We start from the raw sequence: 17,833 nt of genomic DNA, 5'->3' as shown, positions 1-17,833 counted from the left end.
CATATTAATAATTAAAAAAAAAGAAAAAAAAACCCAACAACTAGAGGAAACTTAAATCCAGCCATCAATCCAACGATCCCGTCTTATTCAACATACATTTCTTGATTAAACATAAACATGACCGACTTATGTTTGTCTTGTGTTCCACCTCAAACCCTATAAATATGGTAACAAGTAAAACTTCATAAGGAACTAATATAGTTATAGTTAGATGTTGACGAAAATGTATCGCGTTTTTTTCTATGTGTTAGTCGGAACTATTTTTGTTATCTCAAAATGTTGTGATGCCACAATGGAGTCAAATAACACAGCCCCAGTTCTTTTCATATTTGGCGACTCGACAGCAGATGTGGGAACAAATAGCTTCTTGCCGAAAACGAAAATCATAGCCAATGTGCCTTTCAACGGGATTGATTTTCCGAATTCTAGAGCTACGGGACGGTTTAGCAACGGCTTCAACAGTGCAGATTTCCTAGGTTAGTTTGGTTATGCTAATGCAAATCTAGGTACCAACACTAATATGCATGTTTTTTTCGCCTTGTTTGAATTTTTAGCCAAGCTAATGGGACACAAACGAAGCCCGCAACCGTACTTGTTTTTGCTCAAAGCGGGCCTGAGAAAGAAGATGTTTAGAGGTGTGAATTTCGCATCCGGAGGGGCGGGTCTGCTTGACGTGACCGGAAAAGACCTTGTAAGCGTGATACGGTTCACCCATCTATGCATTGTTACATATAACTTGAAACAAATGGTTGGTGAAGTGGGTCCGTTGTGAGGTCGAATTATCTTACCAAATTTGTCGGAGGGATTACCAACAGATAACTTTTTTTTACATTTTTCTCAAAAATAAATTAGTGGGATCATAATATTATGTAAATTATTAACGAATACCAAACGGCTTGAATCCTAGTGATATAAAGGTGTCGTTATTGCGCCCCTCGCTCCCTGTGAGATTGAGGGTTCTAGTTCTACAGTGGTCAAAATATGTAGCTTTAAAATATAATTAGTAAGTGTGTGAGCTAGGCGTTCTAAAAAATGCTGACCGATCATCGTCGTGGCTAATACTTGTTCTTCTAGTAGTGTGTTGATGAAGTTACATAAACGCATAAGAACCTTATGGTTTGTTCTTTTGTCATTCCTAACGTGGTTAACTTGCATGTGAGCAGAAAATTGTACCAATGTCCAAGCAAGTCAAGCAATTCAAGACGGTTCTCAGCAATCTTATGGTCGTAAAGGGTCGACACGAAGCTAAAAAGATAATCAGGAAATCAGTGTTCGCCATTAGTGTCGGAAGCAATGATATTTTCGGCTATTTTCAGAATCAAAGCACAGTTGATCCAACTGTTTTCATTGAATCACTAATGGAGGCATATCAATGTCACATTGAGGTATATGGTTTAGTTTTTTTGTGATTCCTTCAGACACAAACATAGCACTATTACAAAAACAAATATCATTATGATCGCTAAATCGTACCAAATAGCAAAGGTAAGGAGGGTAAGATATAGACAGCCTTACCTCTACCCTATAGGAATAGAGATGCTGCTTTCAATGAGACTCCCGACTCGATAGTAGTTTTGCATCAAACCTTGGACCTAAGGAACATAATACTTAACAATCGAGACAAAGACCGATCGGTACATATACCCCTTTATCTTTCGGCTATCAACCTCACCACATGATGCATGATTAACCGTCTGCCGCTTTTAACGTTATTTTCACGAAATTAGTAAAATAACGTTAAAATTTGTGCAATTGCTACCCAAGCGCTCACACATATACATTATATGCACACACCGCAAGTTAGGGCTAACAACACACATATATGGTATTTCTAATATAATCCGGGTTTTTGTAAATACACAAATGGACCACCCCATATTATGCACACCCCTCCACGGTATCTCTCTATATATATACAATATGCACACCCCACTTTTTATAAATTAAGCACACAAAGATGCCATTGTTACAAAAATGTTGAATAGAGACAAATATATATAATACGCATGTTGCAGTGTACAACTTTACTTATTGCTAAAACTGCTATATCGAAACTCTTCTAGTCTTTGTACCATCTTGGAGCAAGAAAGTTCGGGATCATAGGCATACCGCCAATTGGATGTTGTCCGTCACAAAGAATTCACAATACGACTGGAGGATGTTTCGAGATCGAAAATACTTTTGCTCGAGCTTTTCACTCATCACTTGATGCCCTCTTGAACAAGCTATCATGTGAGCTAAAAGGAATGAAGTATTCACATGGAAATTCCTATGAAATGACGATGAATGTTATCAATCACGCACAACAATTCAGTGAGTATTATGCTATACTTATGCTTTTTATTTTTATATTTGTAAAAGTAGTGTAAAACGAAAAATAATGCATATGTGCAGTACAATTTTTTTGTTTTTTTTTTTTTGAAAAGTATATACGCTTAAAGTTAGCTTTTAAGTTTAGTTTAGCTTTTATGTTTAGTTTTTTTAGAGGTTTAGGATTAGAATTAGGTTTTTTTGGTATTAGGGGAGGGGGTTTAGGTTTTTTTCGGGTTTATGTTTAGGCTTTGGTTTTAGGTTTTTTTTTTATTTTATTTATATATATACATACTTTTCTTTTCTTTTTTTTTTTGGGGGGGGGGGGGTGTTTAGGTTTTTGGGGGTGTCGGCGGGGGGTGAGTTAGGTGGTTTAGACTTTTCCGTATTATTGCACATGTGTAGTACAAGTGTTTTTTTTTTTTTAATTTTTATACACAAAAACTAGCGAAAATTTATAAAAGAATTGTAAAAACAAAAATTTGATATGTCTTTTAAACTTTTTTTTGGGTTATGTTTTTGGTTTTCTAATTTAAAGTCTCATCATCCATCCCCTATATATCGTATCCGACTTTATAATCGCATGTTATAAAAAAAGGCGTTGGATAAAATCTGCAAATTCGCATGTTGATGTATCTAAACAAATCGCATGTTTGGGTGAAACACAAATCACATGTTGGGGTGAAACACAGTTCGCATGTTGTATTTATTTTTTTTACAAATCGCATGTATGTATTTCTTACAAATCGCATGTTGAAGAATGAACTCGCACATTGAAAATACAATCGCGTACGCAATGTGCGTTAATCCATTTTGTACGTTAACTCGCGATATATATATATATGTATATATATATGTATATATATATATATATATGTATATATATATATATATATATATATATATATATATATATATATAGGGAAGGTTCATTTGAGCAGAAAATTTAATTGAGAAGAAAAAGAAAAAGGGTAATTTTGTAAAAATTAAATAGTTTTTCACTTATCTCATTTATTATCGTTTTTGACTAATTAATTAGTCATAAACACTAGTATCCTCCACACTAACTTTTTTTGCCTACACACATCAAAAGTTATCTTACATATTTCGAAATTCATCCTACACGTTGAAATTTATCCTACACAACTCGTAATTTATTCTACACAACTCGTGATTTATCCTACACTTTAAATTATTTTATTTTATTTTTTTGAAAAAATATATATATTTTAAAGATAAGTTACAAAAAATTTAATATAGTTAGCTATTAAAGGGGAAGACTATAAATTAATTACTTAGGTAGATTTACCAATGTACCCTTATAGTAACATTAAATACTTATATTAAATAAAGTAAAATAAAGCATTCTTATTGTTTGAAATTTCTTTTTTTTTTCTTACAAAAAATTTCTTCTCATTTGAACTATCCACTATATATATAGATATATATATATATATATATATATGGGGAAAGATAAATCGAAATCCATGTGAGTTGAGAAAACCCAAATAAACCCTATGTAACATTTTTATTTTTTTCTAAAAAAAATAGGGAATGTAATATAAATGTACACGGACCTATTTATGAAAAAAAATGTAAAAAACGCTTACTATTTTTTTAAATGTTGAAAATTTGTATGTTACATTTTTTTTGGACATATATATTATGTAACCTGAAATTTTGTAACATTTAAAAAAAAAAAACTACTTGGTGTTTTTTTGTGTTTCTTTTTTAAAAATGTTCAAATATATGTATATTACATTTCCTGTTTTTTTTAAAATGTATCTTGAGTTTACATGGTTTTTTTACAAAGGTTTTCTGAGTTTTCTCAACTCAAGTGGGTTTTCGATTTATCTTTTCCCATATATATATATAATATTTTCATTTTAAAAGTAATCTAGCGTTGGATTAAAATAAAAACTAAATAATAGTTTTCTTTAGTCTTTATGTGCATATTTTTTTCTAAAAAAATCATAAAATCAATGTAAATAATTTTCTTTTGTCTTTATGTCCATATTTTTCTTAGAAAGTTATTGTAAGTTAAATTAAAAGCAAAATAATGTATTTCTAAATGTTACAAGAGTAAAAAAAACACTTTATCGACAACAAAGAATTTTATCACATAAAATTTGAATTATTATCCTTTTTTTCCAGATTTGACGTACGTTGATAGAGCATGTTGCGGCAAAGGATGGTTAAGAGCCGAAGATACGTGTAACCCACACGCAGAGTTATGCACGAATCGAAACAACTATCTATTCTGGGACTTGTTCCATCCAACGCAGTATGCGTCGAAGCTTGCAGCGGTAACCTTATACAACGGTGGACCGGAATTTGTAACCCCAATTAACTTCGCTCAATTGGTAGCGAGCTGATTATTTAGTTTTTGTGTCTTGCTTTTTTTATTCAATCAAACATATGGGCATACCATATGTACGAATAAGTCAGGATCGTCTTTGAAGCATGTTTAAGTCTAGTGAAAGGCGTTAAAAAGCCTGTACACCATTTTGTTTTAGTGTTATAAGTATGATGAAATCATCATATATTCATATAAACCTTTTGTCTCCTTCTCTTAATAATTATATTATACTAGATTATAACCCCATGTATTACAAGGGTTGGAAAAAAAATAAATATAGTTAACATATGATGCAAAAGGAACAACAACAACAACAAAAATAAAAAGTATTTTCTACGGTTTGGTAGAAAATTTATAAGAACATATTTATCACACTTCATGATAGCGTTAGGTTATAAGCCGATTATCTTTTTTGTAGTTTCATTTGTGTAACATCCTGATTTTAGAACTACATATTACTAATAATACATTTACCACGGAGGTAATAATAATAATAATAATAATAATAATAATAATAATAATAATAATAATAATAATAAAATAATAATAATAATAAAATCATGAATGAATTGAATTTTCTTTAGTACGAATATAAAAGAAAAACATAACCTTAAGAATTTTAGTAACATTATGAAATTTGTAAAGTAATAAAATGAATTCAGTTAGAAAATATATAAACAAAATCTATAATTATGGCTTATCAGTTAGAAACTATATAAATAATAATTAGACCTAAAGAATAGGTAAAATAAAAAATAAAACTTATCTATAATTATTGTTTATCATTTATCAGTTAGGAAATATATAAATTATATTTAAACGTAAAGGATAACAACTAAAATAGAGAAAAAAAGGGGCAGAAAAACAATTATGAGGATGCATAGTAATTCGACACGTGTCCCCTCATAGGTTTCTTTTATTATATAGTACTAGCGGTAAGACCCGTGTGCAAACACGGGTGGTTTCTTAGAAAACCGTGCATAACACATACAAATGATGAATATGGTTATATTTATAAACTTATAAATAGATAAGCCAGTCGCTAAATTCTTAAAGTTTAGAGTATAAAAAATACAAAAATATACAATTTATTAATCTTTTGTAAAGGAAATAACATTTACATTCAAGCATGTTCCTTCTTCAAAAAACAATATTTTAAATCAACAATCGTTTCAATCCCTTTCAACCTACACAAAACACTACTTTAACCCAACAGTGGTTTTAAACTAACAGCGGTTTCAACAACAGTTTTCTCCACAACACTCTGCTTTAACCCAACAGTGGTTTCAACAACAGTTTTCTCCACAACATTCTGCTTTAACCCAACAGTGGTTTCAAACATCTGTTTTCATCTGTTGACTGGTCAACAGATGTATCAACCATTGTTTTATTTTCAAACATCTGTCCACAACAAAACACTATTTTAACCGACAGTGGTTTTAAACCATCGTTTTAACCCAACAGCGGTTTCAACAACAGTTTTCTCCAGAACACTCTGTTTTAACCCAACAGTGATTTCAAACATCTGTTTTCATCCATCTGTTGACCAAAGTCAACAGATGTATCAACCACTGTTTTATTTTCAAGCATCTGTCCACGACAGCAGAACTTTCATCATTTAGCCAGACCTTTGCCAATATTACAAGCTTTTAAACTCTCAAACCTGAATATTCAATTAATTAATTTAAATAACAAACATGCTTAATAATTTTAACACAACTAATTATTATATAAAATATGAAAGTGTGAAACATAGGTAACTATATAATAAACAAAGTTCAAAACAACAAACAATATTCAGTAAAATACAACATAATAATTTCTAATCAGTGGGCGAAATAGTAGTCTCGATAAATAAAGCTCCTTTCGGACCATTGTAGTTGTCAACATGTTGGAGATATTTCAAAACTTGATTGCTCAGATAACTTCAACCATATCCCCCTAACTTCAACTTCAACCTTAAATACTTAAAGTTTAGAGTATGAAAAATACAAAAATATACAACTTATAATTCATTATGTAAACAAAATAACATTTGCATTTAAGCATGTTCCTTCTCCAAAAAACAATATTTTAACTCAACAGTCGTTTCAATCCCTTCAACCTCCACAAAACACTATTTTAATCCAACAGTGGTTTTAAACCACCATTTTAAGCCAATAGCAGTTTCAACCACAGTTTTCACCACAACACTCTGCTTTAACCCAACCGTGGTTTCAAACATCTGTTGACCAAAGTCAACAGATGTATCAACAACTGTTTTATTTTCAAACATATGTTCACGACAACAGACCTTTCATCATTTAAACAGACATTCGCAAATATTACAAGCTTTTAAACTCTCCAACCTAAATATTCCTTTAATTAATTTAAATAATAAACATAGTTAATAATTTTAACACAACCAATTAAATAAAAACTACATGTGTCAAACAGGCGTAACTATATAATAAACAAAGTTCAAAATAGCAAACAACATTCAGTAAAATACAGTATAATAATTTCTAATCTATGGGCGAAACAGTAGTCTCGATAAATAAAGCTCCTTTCGGACCATTGTAGTTGTCAACATGTTGGAGGTATTTCAAAACTTCGTTGTTCAGATCAACTTCAACCATATCCCCCAAATGCTTGTTATCAGCCACTTGTTGTTTTCAATTATATTAGTCCTTCGGCGCCTATCTACATAATCAACTACACGAGGATTATTGAAAGCAAACACCTTGATCCAACCTTCTTCTTCATATCTGAGCAAATCAGCAGTCAGCTCAGCAGACTTTCCAATAACAATCAAATGCAGCCTCTTTGCGATGGTCAAAAAATGCCCTTGGCAAGGATTAACTACGATACTCTCGGGAAAATGAAGCATTCTGAAAGTTTCAGAAAGAACATCGAAAGCAACGATGTTCCTCTCACCTAGTGGATACCAATAATTTGAAACCATGAAATATATGGTTTTATCAGCATAAATTGCTGGAGACGATGAATAATTACTTGAACCATAATTATTTACGCTACCGAAATTTATTGTTCTCCATGACTCACGACGTCGTGAGTAAACACGAGCAGTAGCCACGTTACAATAAGAGCTGATGTGAAGCACTTTCAGATGATTGGATTGATCAAAATAAATTCCACCTGTATCAGAATTTCGATCATGAATATAATTTAAGTAGTCGTTAGACAAAAACTTATAGCGCCTGGTAGTTGGATTCCAAAGGATCAGCTCACAGCAAATCCCTTCATTGCAAACTAACAGCAACCCATTAAATAACGATAGAACACATAAGAAAGTAGGCTGGACATTGTTAGGAAAACTTAAGGTTTTGCTTGTCCCGACATCCAAATTACCAGCTACTATGTTGTCAACGACAATTGACGTGTCTTTAAAGGAGAGTAGTTTCTTTTGTTGTGAATCTCCACTTCGGAGAGCATGGATCATCCCAAATGCATGACTTGACAGGTCCCTATAAAAATTTTTGGAAAGACATTTCAAACGACCAATATCTTCTGCAGGGAGCCTCGTAAAAATTTCATCAACAATAATTTGAAACACAATGTTTTCCATTTCACAGTGAATAAATGCGTGTTTGAAAGCCAAAGAAATTGTAAAGATACTGATAAACAAAAAACTTTGAAGATGATTGAGTAGATGGATGAAAGCGGTAATGATGAAAGCAGTTTCCCAATGTAGTTATATAATCAATGAAGGCGGTTATGACTAAATACATCGTCAGACTAACTTAGTGTGTAAAGAATATGATGCGACGATGGTTAAGCATTTAATGCAAAACATTTCAAAACTGCATTTCCATGGGAAAAAGTATAAAATTAAATATCAAGAAATCCAAAGGACAAATTTTAAACCTTCAAAAAAAAAAAAGGTTATCATAATTACACTTAACCTCCTCGTTTACCATAAGATGCCTTTACCATAAGACAGAAGTGACGGAGTGACATGCATTAATTGCAAATTACATATCCCCAGGCATTAAAATAATTTTATATATATTAGGCTTTATGATGCAGTAATGACATAAGAAAAGCATTGTTGGACAGCCTCTCTGGCTGCCACATCAGCTTTTCTTATGCCACATGGGATTGTTTACCATTATCCGCATTTCAAAACTTCAACAATTGTCTTTTAAAAACTCTGTTGAGCAGGATCTAATGTCTATCATCTGTTTTTCTTTAAGATCTGTTGACCCATAGCAGACCTTTACTTCTTTAAACTTTCTTCAGACTATGTCTTCATCAGTAGAGGATCACTTGAAACAGATGTTCTCTTTGGGTAGAATTTACCTCTAACAGACATTTAGAGGAGCAGATGTTGTGTATTTGTAATTGAGCGGAAATTCTTCAAAAAACTGTTGACTTACCAAATAATAAAAAATAATAAAATTTCAAACCTCTGGCATAAAAAAATAATTAAAAAAATCTCTTCATTTAAAGACCAGCAATAACAGTACTCTTCATTTAAAGACCAACAATACTCTACATAGTAAACACATACTTCCACAATTTCAGATGTTCGAGCAGATGATGATTTCGAGCAGATGTTCTCTTTTGGTAAACCTTAACTTTGACAGATCTATACAGTAACAGAAATTGATTCTTTGTAATTCTTCAAAAGATTGTTCAAGCACAATTCAACATCAACATAGTCTAAATCAAACTCAGAGACAATTTCACATCTACATCAATATCGATCTGCAATACTCAGATGATGTGACAACCCGAGTTTTCAAGGTCTATATTCGACTTAACTTATATGCAGTATACGTGTTGTTTATAGATTCGTAGTGTGCGTTATATGTGTGCATGTATTTGGATATGTTTGGTATGAATATTATTATTAATATGTGTTAACTTATGTAAATGGACCCTTAGCCGAAAAGAACCTTGCACTCGAAATCACCTCTACCCGAAAACACCCCCCACCCACGAAAATACTTCCGGACGAAAACACATAAGTGTTTTCGTCAAGAAGCAGGGCCAGCGAAAACGGAAATGGGCCTTGGCCCACTGTTGATTTAGTATATGTAAAATTTCGAGACTTTACGTGAGAATTTTATTCGAAAACCCTAGTCACCTCTCATCTTGTGACGGCAACCTTGTGTCTTTGAAGTTCCCTAGATCGATCAAGCTACTATTTAGCCTATCACGGTTAGTGTTTAGCCCGTACATGAATTATTGATTGATACCTCTGTTAACTGTATAAATGAAATCATTATTTGTGGATATTCAGTGATGTGTAAATCCATGTTAGAATGCTTGACTGATGTTGTCTAATGATTTCTACATAAGATGGTATGGATAGATAAATCGATAAGTTAGATGTTGAATTGTGTGATTAGTATAATGTTAGTAATTTGCAGATCCAATATTTTGATTTGGATCTAATGTTGTGAGCATACGCATCTATGAAACACTGTTTGAAGGCCTATGTTACGTGTTCATGTTCTGCTGTATGGTGTTGTGAATCACCATTAGGATATAATGTGGATAGTTGTTGATGATAACTAATGCTATTGAAACTGCAATGATGATTATACTAGGTATAATTGTGTTGATGATTGATCATGTAACCGATTGAATCATTGTTAGATAACTAGTAGTGTTGATTAGGGTTGCTGTTGAATGTAACTGTTGTGAGGATGATGATGTAACCGGCGAAAACCCACCACTCACGAAAACACTATCCGACGAAATCAAGAGTAGACGAAAACACCCAATGTTTTCGTCGAAACCCAAGTCTGACGAAATCACTTTGGGATTTCGCCACCCTAGTGATTTCGCCATTAAGCGTCTTCGCTGAATAGGGTTTTCGGCTAATGATCTGTGACTAGTATGTTAAAGTTGTTACTTGTTAACTCCGTTAGTTATTAACTCTGTTAGGTTAAATGTGTAACTCTGTTAAGCTTGTAAAACCCTGTTAAGTTGTTAACTTTATTTGTTTGCTAACTCAGTTAGTTAACTAACACAGTTAGTTTATTATCTCTGTTATGTATATCAATTCAGTTAAGTTGTTAACCTTGTTAAGTAGGTTAAAGAGTAACCATGTTAGAATAAATTATGAAAGACCGTTATGTGAAACATGGAATTGTATGCGCATGATTAACGGTTGTGTAATGCATAATGTTAACTGTCGAACGCACCTTGTGGGTATTGATTGCATTAGAAACTTTACGAACTTGAACTGATTGAGAATTCGTGCCTGATATAGGACTTGACTGATTTCTTATGAGCATAGTTTAGCATACCGAGCAAACCAAGGTGAGTTCACACTCTTACCAAGGCATGGGATTCCCGGGGTTGGGAATGGGATGGAATGTTTACTCGTACTTTCATTGTTACTAGAACATGTACTAGTGTCCTCGTTAGGGAAAGGACACCTATAGATACAACTAGACTAGTAACCCATGGGAAGCCCCTACTAATCTTCGCAAATATGCCTGGGAGGCCGCGATACGAACACTAATCTTCACAAACATGTCTGTGAGACCGCTATACGAATACTAATCTTCGCAAACATGTCTGGGAGACCGCAATACAAATACAACTAGTCTAGGATACCTGGGAAACCCCCACTAATCTTCGCAATATGTTTGGGAGACCGCAATACGAATTAATACGATACATGGTTTACAAAACGAACATATGATTTACAAGAACGAATACTGTAACTAGACAACCAACTGTGAACTCGCTCAACTTTGTTGTTGACTCGTTGTTACATGCCTTGTAGGTCGTTAGGTATTCATGGAGCTTGCACAGGGAGGCGCGGTCGTTGTGGGACATGGATCGTGGATGCCATGTTAAACATTTATGACATTTCAAACTTATTACTTATGTTGGGTTTTACATTTATGCTTCCGCTAAACATTGAAACTATACTTTTGTTTTGGAACACCTTTCATATTGGTTGGTTGAATTACATTTACAATTTACTATTTGCATTGTTCAATATGATTGGTGGCTTGATCCTGGTCATGTCACGCCTCCAGGCAGTGATACTCCGCGTGTGGATTTTGGGGGTGTGATAGATGATATTAAAAATTAGATAATAATACTTATGCACCTTAAAATTAGCAAAAATAAAAGGCTCCACAAACATTAATAGGATTAAAATTTAATTATGAGGATTAAAAGATCAACAATTACATCGAGTACTGCACAACGAAACCTTAAAATCTAACAACACCAAGAAATTTAGGAATCTAACAGCAAAAATTAAGTGCTTTTAGCTTCAATTCCATCGAGTACTGAACTTCTCAAAGTATATCTATGACAATCTCCATGAACTCCACAACAAAAAAAAAAAAAAAAAAAAAAACTCTTCATTTAAAGACCAACAGTACTCAACATCCTAAACACATAATTCTACCACTTCAGCGCACACGGATGTTGAGAAGCACTGTTAGGCAACAACAGATGTTGACAACAGTAGCAAGTCAAACAACCGTTAGATCAGCAGATGATGATTTCGAGCAGATGTTCTCTTTTGGCAAACTTTAACTTTGATAGATCTATACAGTAACAGAAATTGATTCTTTCTAATTCTTCAAAAAAATTGTTCAAGCACAATTCAACATCAACATAATCTAAATCAAACTCAGAGACAATTTCACATCTACATCAATATCGATCTGCAATACGGAGATGATATTAAAATTACATAATAATACTTATGCACCTTAAAATTAGCAAAAATAAAAGGCTCCACAAACATTAATAGGATTAAAATTTAATTATGAGGATTAAAAGATCAACAATTACATCGAGTACTGTGTAACGAAACCTTAAAATCTAACAACACCAAGAAATTTAGGAATCTAATAGCAAAAATTAAGTGCTTTTAGCTTCAACTCCATCGAGTACTGAACTTCTCAAAGTATATATTTGACAATCGCCATGACCTCCACAGAAGTATTGAAGGCATCACCATCAGGTTTCTGGAAACCAGCTCTCTCGTGAACAGACCAAGATGCAGTACATCAAAACACTTCTTCAGCTATTGAAGAGTAGCCCTATCCTCATATACTTAATCCTCAACTTGCTTGATAAAGAGCTGCTTTGAATCATCAGAGCCTACAGAAGTATATACATTCTATACATCAAAATTCCAAACTTTATGCTTCTTTTAATACAAAAAGGCAGGAAAGAACAAACTGAATCTAGTTATATATCTTATTAAATAAAATCTTATATTACAGCAATAGCAGATCCTTTCTTGCGTTTAGTAGGAACCACTATGGGTTCTACATCATCATCATCTGCCCAAGTCAGTTATAAACATCATTTAGACATAAGCAAAAGTGATTTAACTCTACATTTAATAATCTTTCTTTGTGTTTAATTTGATTCCAACAATATCCATATTAACATATTCTAAAACCATTATGACTCCACAAATACTTCTACTATTGGTCGCTCGAAGAAAACAGAGCTTGAATATATCAACAGTTTAAAATCCACAAACCTAAAACAACCCACAGATGATTATATGAATTTCAAACAACTGTGATTAGACTGAAATATAAAGCGAGAATTAGAGTAGATCACTTCAAAATTAAAAATTCAAGATTTTAAAATTAGAGTAGCTCAAAAAACATACTTTAAACTGTAACACCCCAATCGCGTAATAGAACAACACGCGGCGAAAAACATTGGGCAGTCACGTTACAAATTGTTTCATAACAAATGGCTCATAAAGTTTTGTTTTATTGAGTTAATAGTTTATATTGTTTTAGAGAATACAACTATTGCACAACAATTGTCTTGTAGGTTTTAAAGTCACTAAGGCCCAAGTCCGCCCTATGTGAAGCATGCTCAAAGTCAAACGTAAACACCTGAAACACATGTGAAAATAGGTACATCAGCATAAAAATGCCTGTGAGTAACATAGGTTTTGTTGTTGAGGATTCGTGGCTTTAATTTTGTTAAAAGAGATGTTTAACCAAAAAGTAGCCATGAACCTTTGTAAAAATGTTTTCTTTTGTAAAAGAGTAAACTGCCATTTTGGTCCCTGTGGTTTGGGCACTTTTGCCATTTTAGTCCAAATCTCAAACTTTTTAAATTTGGGTCCCCGTGGTTTCGTTTTTGATGCCATTTTGGTCCAAAACTCAAATCAGGTCAGATTTAAAAAAAAACAGCTATTTTGTTCTTTTCTGAAGGGCATTATGGTCATTTTTCCTGCCCCAACCACCTTATACTTTATAAATCCCTTCTTCCTCTCTCTCTACAGATCATCACTACCATTACCAAAAAAACCCGCCTCTCTCTCTTCTCTCTCACTCTATCTACAGCTCAGACCTGTCTTTCCTCCGGCTCCAGCAACCTGAACTACTCCGGTGAGCCTCTTCAGTCAAGCACACACCCACTCAACCACCATCCTGTTCACCGGGAACCACACACCCCAAATCCCTCATATCACCGATCACCCACACCAATCTATTTTGGCCCAATTGAACAGCCGGCCACCACCGACGACGACAGCTGCAATCGAGACAGATCTCCGATGACGATTACAATTAAGTGGCACAACCTTTAACCTCATTCAAGCCTCTGTTTTACACAACTTCAAAACCAAATGCCAAGTCCTGTGATAGGGGTCATTGTGGGGCTTGGGTGATGGCTTAAGGCGGAAAAGGTGCGGGAACCACCGCACGTGACAGCGGTGGTGGACGGATAGCGAAGCTGCCCCTCCTGTGAATTGAAATGCGACAACCGACGGCTGGGGTGTGGGGGGTTTTGCGTCAGATTCTGGTGCACGATGGTTCCGATGGAAGCCCGATGACACAGTGGCGGAGGCACGATGGTGCGTGGTTGACCCGACGACCAATGACAAGCTCCGTAAGCGAGTGTATCTCTCCTCCATCCTTCTTTCTTTTCAGATCTGTAAAGATCGACGTTATTTTCGGCAGGTTATAGCAACGAGATGTTGATGCTGACTGATGATGATGATGGACGGTGATTATGATGATGATGTAAGGGGGTGGTTGGCGGCGATAGTGGAGGTGGTTATGGTGTGGCTCGGGTTTGGGTTTGCTTTGGGTTTGGTGAAGGTGGTGACGGCAACTGTTTGACGTGGTTGGGTGGCCGGTGGTGGTGGTGGTAGTGGCGATGATGAAGATGATGACACCGGTGATGAGGGTTTGTGGTTTGGGAGGGTTTGGGTCTGAACTTTGAAGAAGATGATGTGTTTTAGATATTAGTATGTTATAATAATATTAAAATGACCAATGTCCCTGAATTAAAAGACAAAATAGGTAGGTTGCAACAGTCAAAAAAGGGGGGGTTTTGAGTTTTGGACCAAAATGGCAACAAAAACGAAACCACAGGGACCCAAATTTAAAAAGTTTGAGATTTGGACTAAAATGGCAAAAGTGCCCAAACCACAGGGACCAAAATGGCAGTGTACTCTTTGTAAAATCATGTGAAAATCGATGTGAAAATCAAATGATTTAAAAGAAATAATGCATGGTTAAATAAATAACCAAATGATGTCTTTTGTAAAAAGATATCATGTATTTGTATAAAATGTGTCATGTCTTTGTATAAAAAAGTATCATGTTCTTGTACAAAATATATATATTATATGTAAAACAATGCCTTGTGAAAAATATGTCATGTCTTTGTATAAAATGTATCATGTCCTTGTCGAAGTGGTTTAAATAATGCTATGATATTTAATACCATAAAAGCACTTATATATAGGAAGTACCAGCGGCGTATCCACCATGCTTTTATCATATTACACACGCCTCGTTATTTAAATCACTTACCAAATAACCACCAAAAATGTCTTGTCAAAACCAATGTCAAAATGCTATGTGTAAACAATGTCCAATGTCAAGTGTAAACTATGTCTTGTATAATCAAATGTCTTGTATAGTAAGTAAAAAGTATTTACTCAAACCATATGTATAATGTCTATGTGTAACCAAAATGTCATGTATGATGAATAAAGAGTATTTACTCAAACCATATGTATAATGTACAAAACAATGTCTTGGAATAAACCTAAGTTTAAATCAAAAGCTAAAACCAATGCTTTTATCGATATGAACATTTATATGGTTTGTTAACGAATACATTCAAGCCTTGTCGTCTGTAAGATAAACCCCTATAAAGACAAAGGTTTATCAATATTCATCGGGTTCTGTCATTCCCCAGATGGATACTTCCAAACAAACTAGGAAGCGGGAATGAGGTTATCAAACCTATGGTAAACCATACGTACTACCGGTCGGCGGGATAATGTTAATGAATGTATCTAGTCTCGTTTAACATACCAAAATGGCATAATCAATGAGAGCATGTCATGTAAGATGTCTTTGTAAACCATGTACTAAGTATGCTAAGTAAACATACAAAGTAGAAATGTTTATGAAATCAAGGTGCTAGATATGCTAAGTCAACATATGAAGCAAAATGGGTCCTTGAAATCAATGTGCTATGCATGCTAAGTCAACATGTGAAGCAAAATGTAATGTAAATCAACGTGCTCATATGTTAAGTCAACATATGCCGCAAAATGTATCCTTGAAAACAATGTGCTAGCATGCTAAGTCAACATACATAGCAATACATAATTGAAATCATGTACTATATGTGTACTAGTTGAACATAGCAAGTATCTGTCTTGAAAAGCATGAAAGTAGCAAGTAGGCACATGTGTATCACCCCAAAATATTAGAAAAACGGTAAAAGAGGGGACTATGTACTCATTTGGGATTGCTTAATAGTATTGGAATAAAGACCAATTAAAGCTCGAGGGATCAAGGAATCAACACGACACCTAGTATAGGTAACTATGTTAATAATCGGATCCTAAATCGGAGGATAGGATAGAATGAAGTTCTATAAATCAAATTGGTATTGGAACTCATATGGCATGATTTAATAGAACTAACATTCTGATTAGAAAGTTATCCTAAGTGCTTTTGACTCGTTTCGACCCGTTAAGGTAGTTTAAGCTACTTTAACGTGTCGTTTGCGTAAATATAAGGTCGGATGGTTATTTATGTCATATGTTAAGTCTTACATGCCCAAACATGTTTAAAAATGTTATTAAATTAGTTTAGATGTCAAAAGTTTGATTACATATGTTAAAAATGAATTTATGTTCAAAAAGGGTGTTTTGATAATTTTTAACGGGCATATAAATGACTTAATGAATAACTAACCAAACTAGGTGACCATAAGGTATAACCTCAGTAGGTTATTCCCTATATAACTATGGTCACAAAATAAGTTTGGTCGGATCCTAATGATCGACCAAACGGGTCGGGTTCGAAAGTCAAAGCGGTTGTCGAGACCGCTTGACTTACAACCCTAAACAAGCACTAAACTAGTAGTGACGAGTTAAACATGTTAACTCAGTTAGAAAACTGATTTGGTATCAAAACAAAGTGTTTTGATACCCGAAAATAGTTCCGTCATAAAATGCACATAAATGCGCATTTTGACCGAAACTTTGACTCGTCACTACGACTAATCAATGTGGTAATCAGTAGGTATAGTCGCAAGGGACTATAACCATCTTGACCAATTAATGGTTAAAGCCGAAAGTCAAACACTGTTTGACTTTTAGCTTAAAATAATAGTTCAATTGCGACTTGAACGATTTTATTGGTGACCCTTATCATGTAAATCAATTAATAATCCGTTTATACGTAATATATCTACGATTTGCGCGTCGTAATATATATACATAAACGTGAATATATACTAAATATCATAACATGAGAAATCTCGTTAACTTATCCATTTTATCATTTTTAAAGCACATATACATGAAATAACTTACCAAGTTAACCTATGTATCAATTTTCATGCTCGACAAACAAGTTACACATTTAACGCGATTTTACCGATTCTACCGCTTTAAGCGCACAAGTGTACATGCATTGTCTAAATTCCCGCTATCATGTCAACACTTAACGTATTTTCATATACACATATCTAAATCACATAATACATTTTAACACATATGGTTCACCCATAAATAACCAATGCTAGTGTACATTGTAAAACACATATTTTAGTGATTCGGTAACGTTTTCAGGTGTCGGAAGTCACGTATGACTAATCAAACCCCAAGTAAACTTAATAGAAGTTAAAATACTTATATTTATACTAAAAATATCAGTTTACTTA

General features: G+C 33.8%; 1 protein-coding gene across 1 annotated transcript; it reads left to right on the top strand.

Annotated features, from left to right (window-relative positions):
• The first annotated feature begins 225 nt into the window (after window positions 1-225).
• Window positions 226-4,874, top strand: LOC110943008 (GDSL esterase/lipase At5g55050). Its single transcript, XM_022184768.2, has 5 exons — window positions 226-476; window positions 555-691; window positions 1,164-1,385; window positions 2,064-2,313; window positions 4,465-4,874. The coding sequence occupies exons 1-5, from the start codon at window positions 293-295 to the stop codon at window positions 4,683-4,685; spliced, it is 1,014 nt and encodes a 337-aa protein (XP_022040460.1). The 5' UTR covers window positions 226-292; the 3' UTR covers window positions 4,686-4,874.
• The last annotated feature ends 12,959 nt before the right edge of the window (window positions 4,875-17,833 follow it).

This window comes from Helianthus annuus, chromosome 5 (assembly GCF_002127325.2).
Source record: "Helianthus annuus cultivar XRQ/B chromosome 5, HanXRQr2.0-SUNRISE, whole genome shotgun sequence".
In the NCBI taxonomy this organism is placed as follows: Eukaryota; Viridiplantae; Streptophyta; class Magnoliopsida; order Asterales; family Asteraceae; genus Helianthus; species Helianthus annuus.
This window is presented reverse-complemented; position numbering and strand designations above follow the sequence as displayed.

Excerpts from the sequence above, each read along its gene's own strand:
- LOC110943008 (XM_022184768.2), top strand. The coding sequence starts at position 293 with ATGGAGTCAAATAACACAGCCCCAGTTCTTTTCATATTTGGCGACTCG. Across the intron at positions 692-1,163 it reads ACGTGACCGGAAAAGACCTT|AAAATTGTACCAATGTCCAA; the intron begins GTAAGCGTGATA and ends GCATGTGAGCAG. Across the intron at positions 2,314-4,464 it reads CAATCACGCACAACAATTCA|ATTTGACGTACGTTGATAGA; the intron begins GTGAGTATTATG and ends CTTTTTTTCCAG.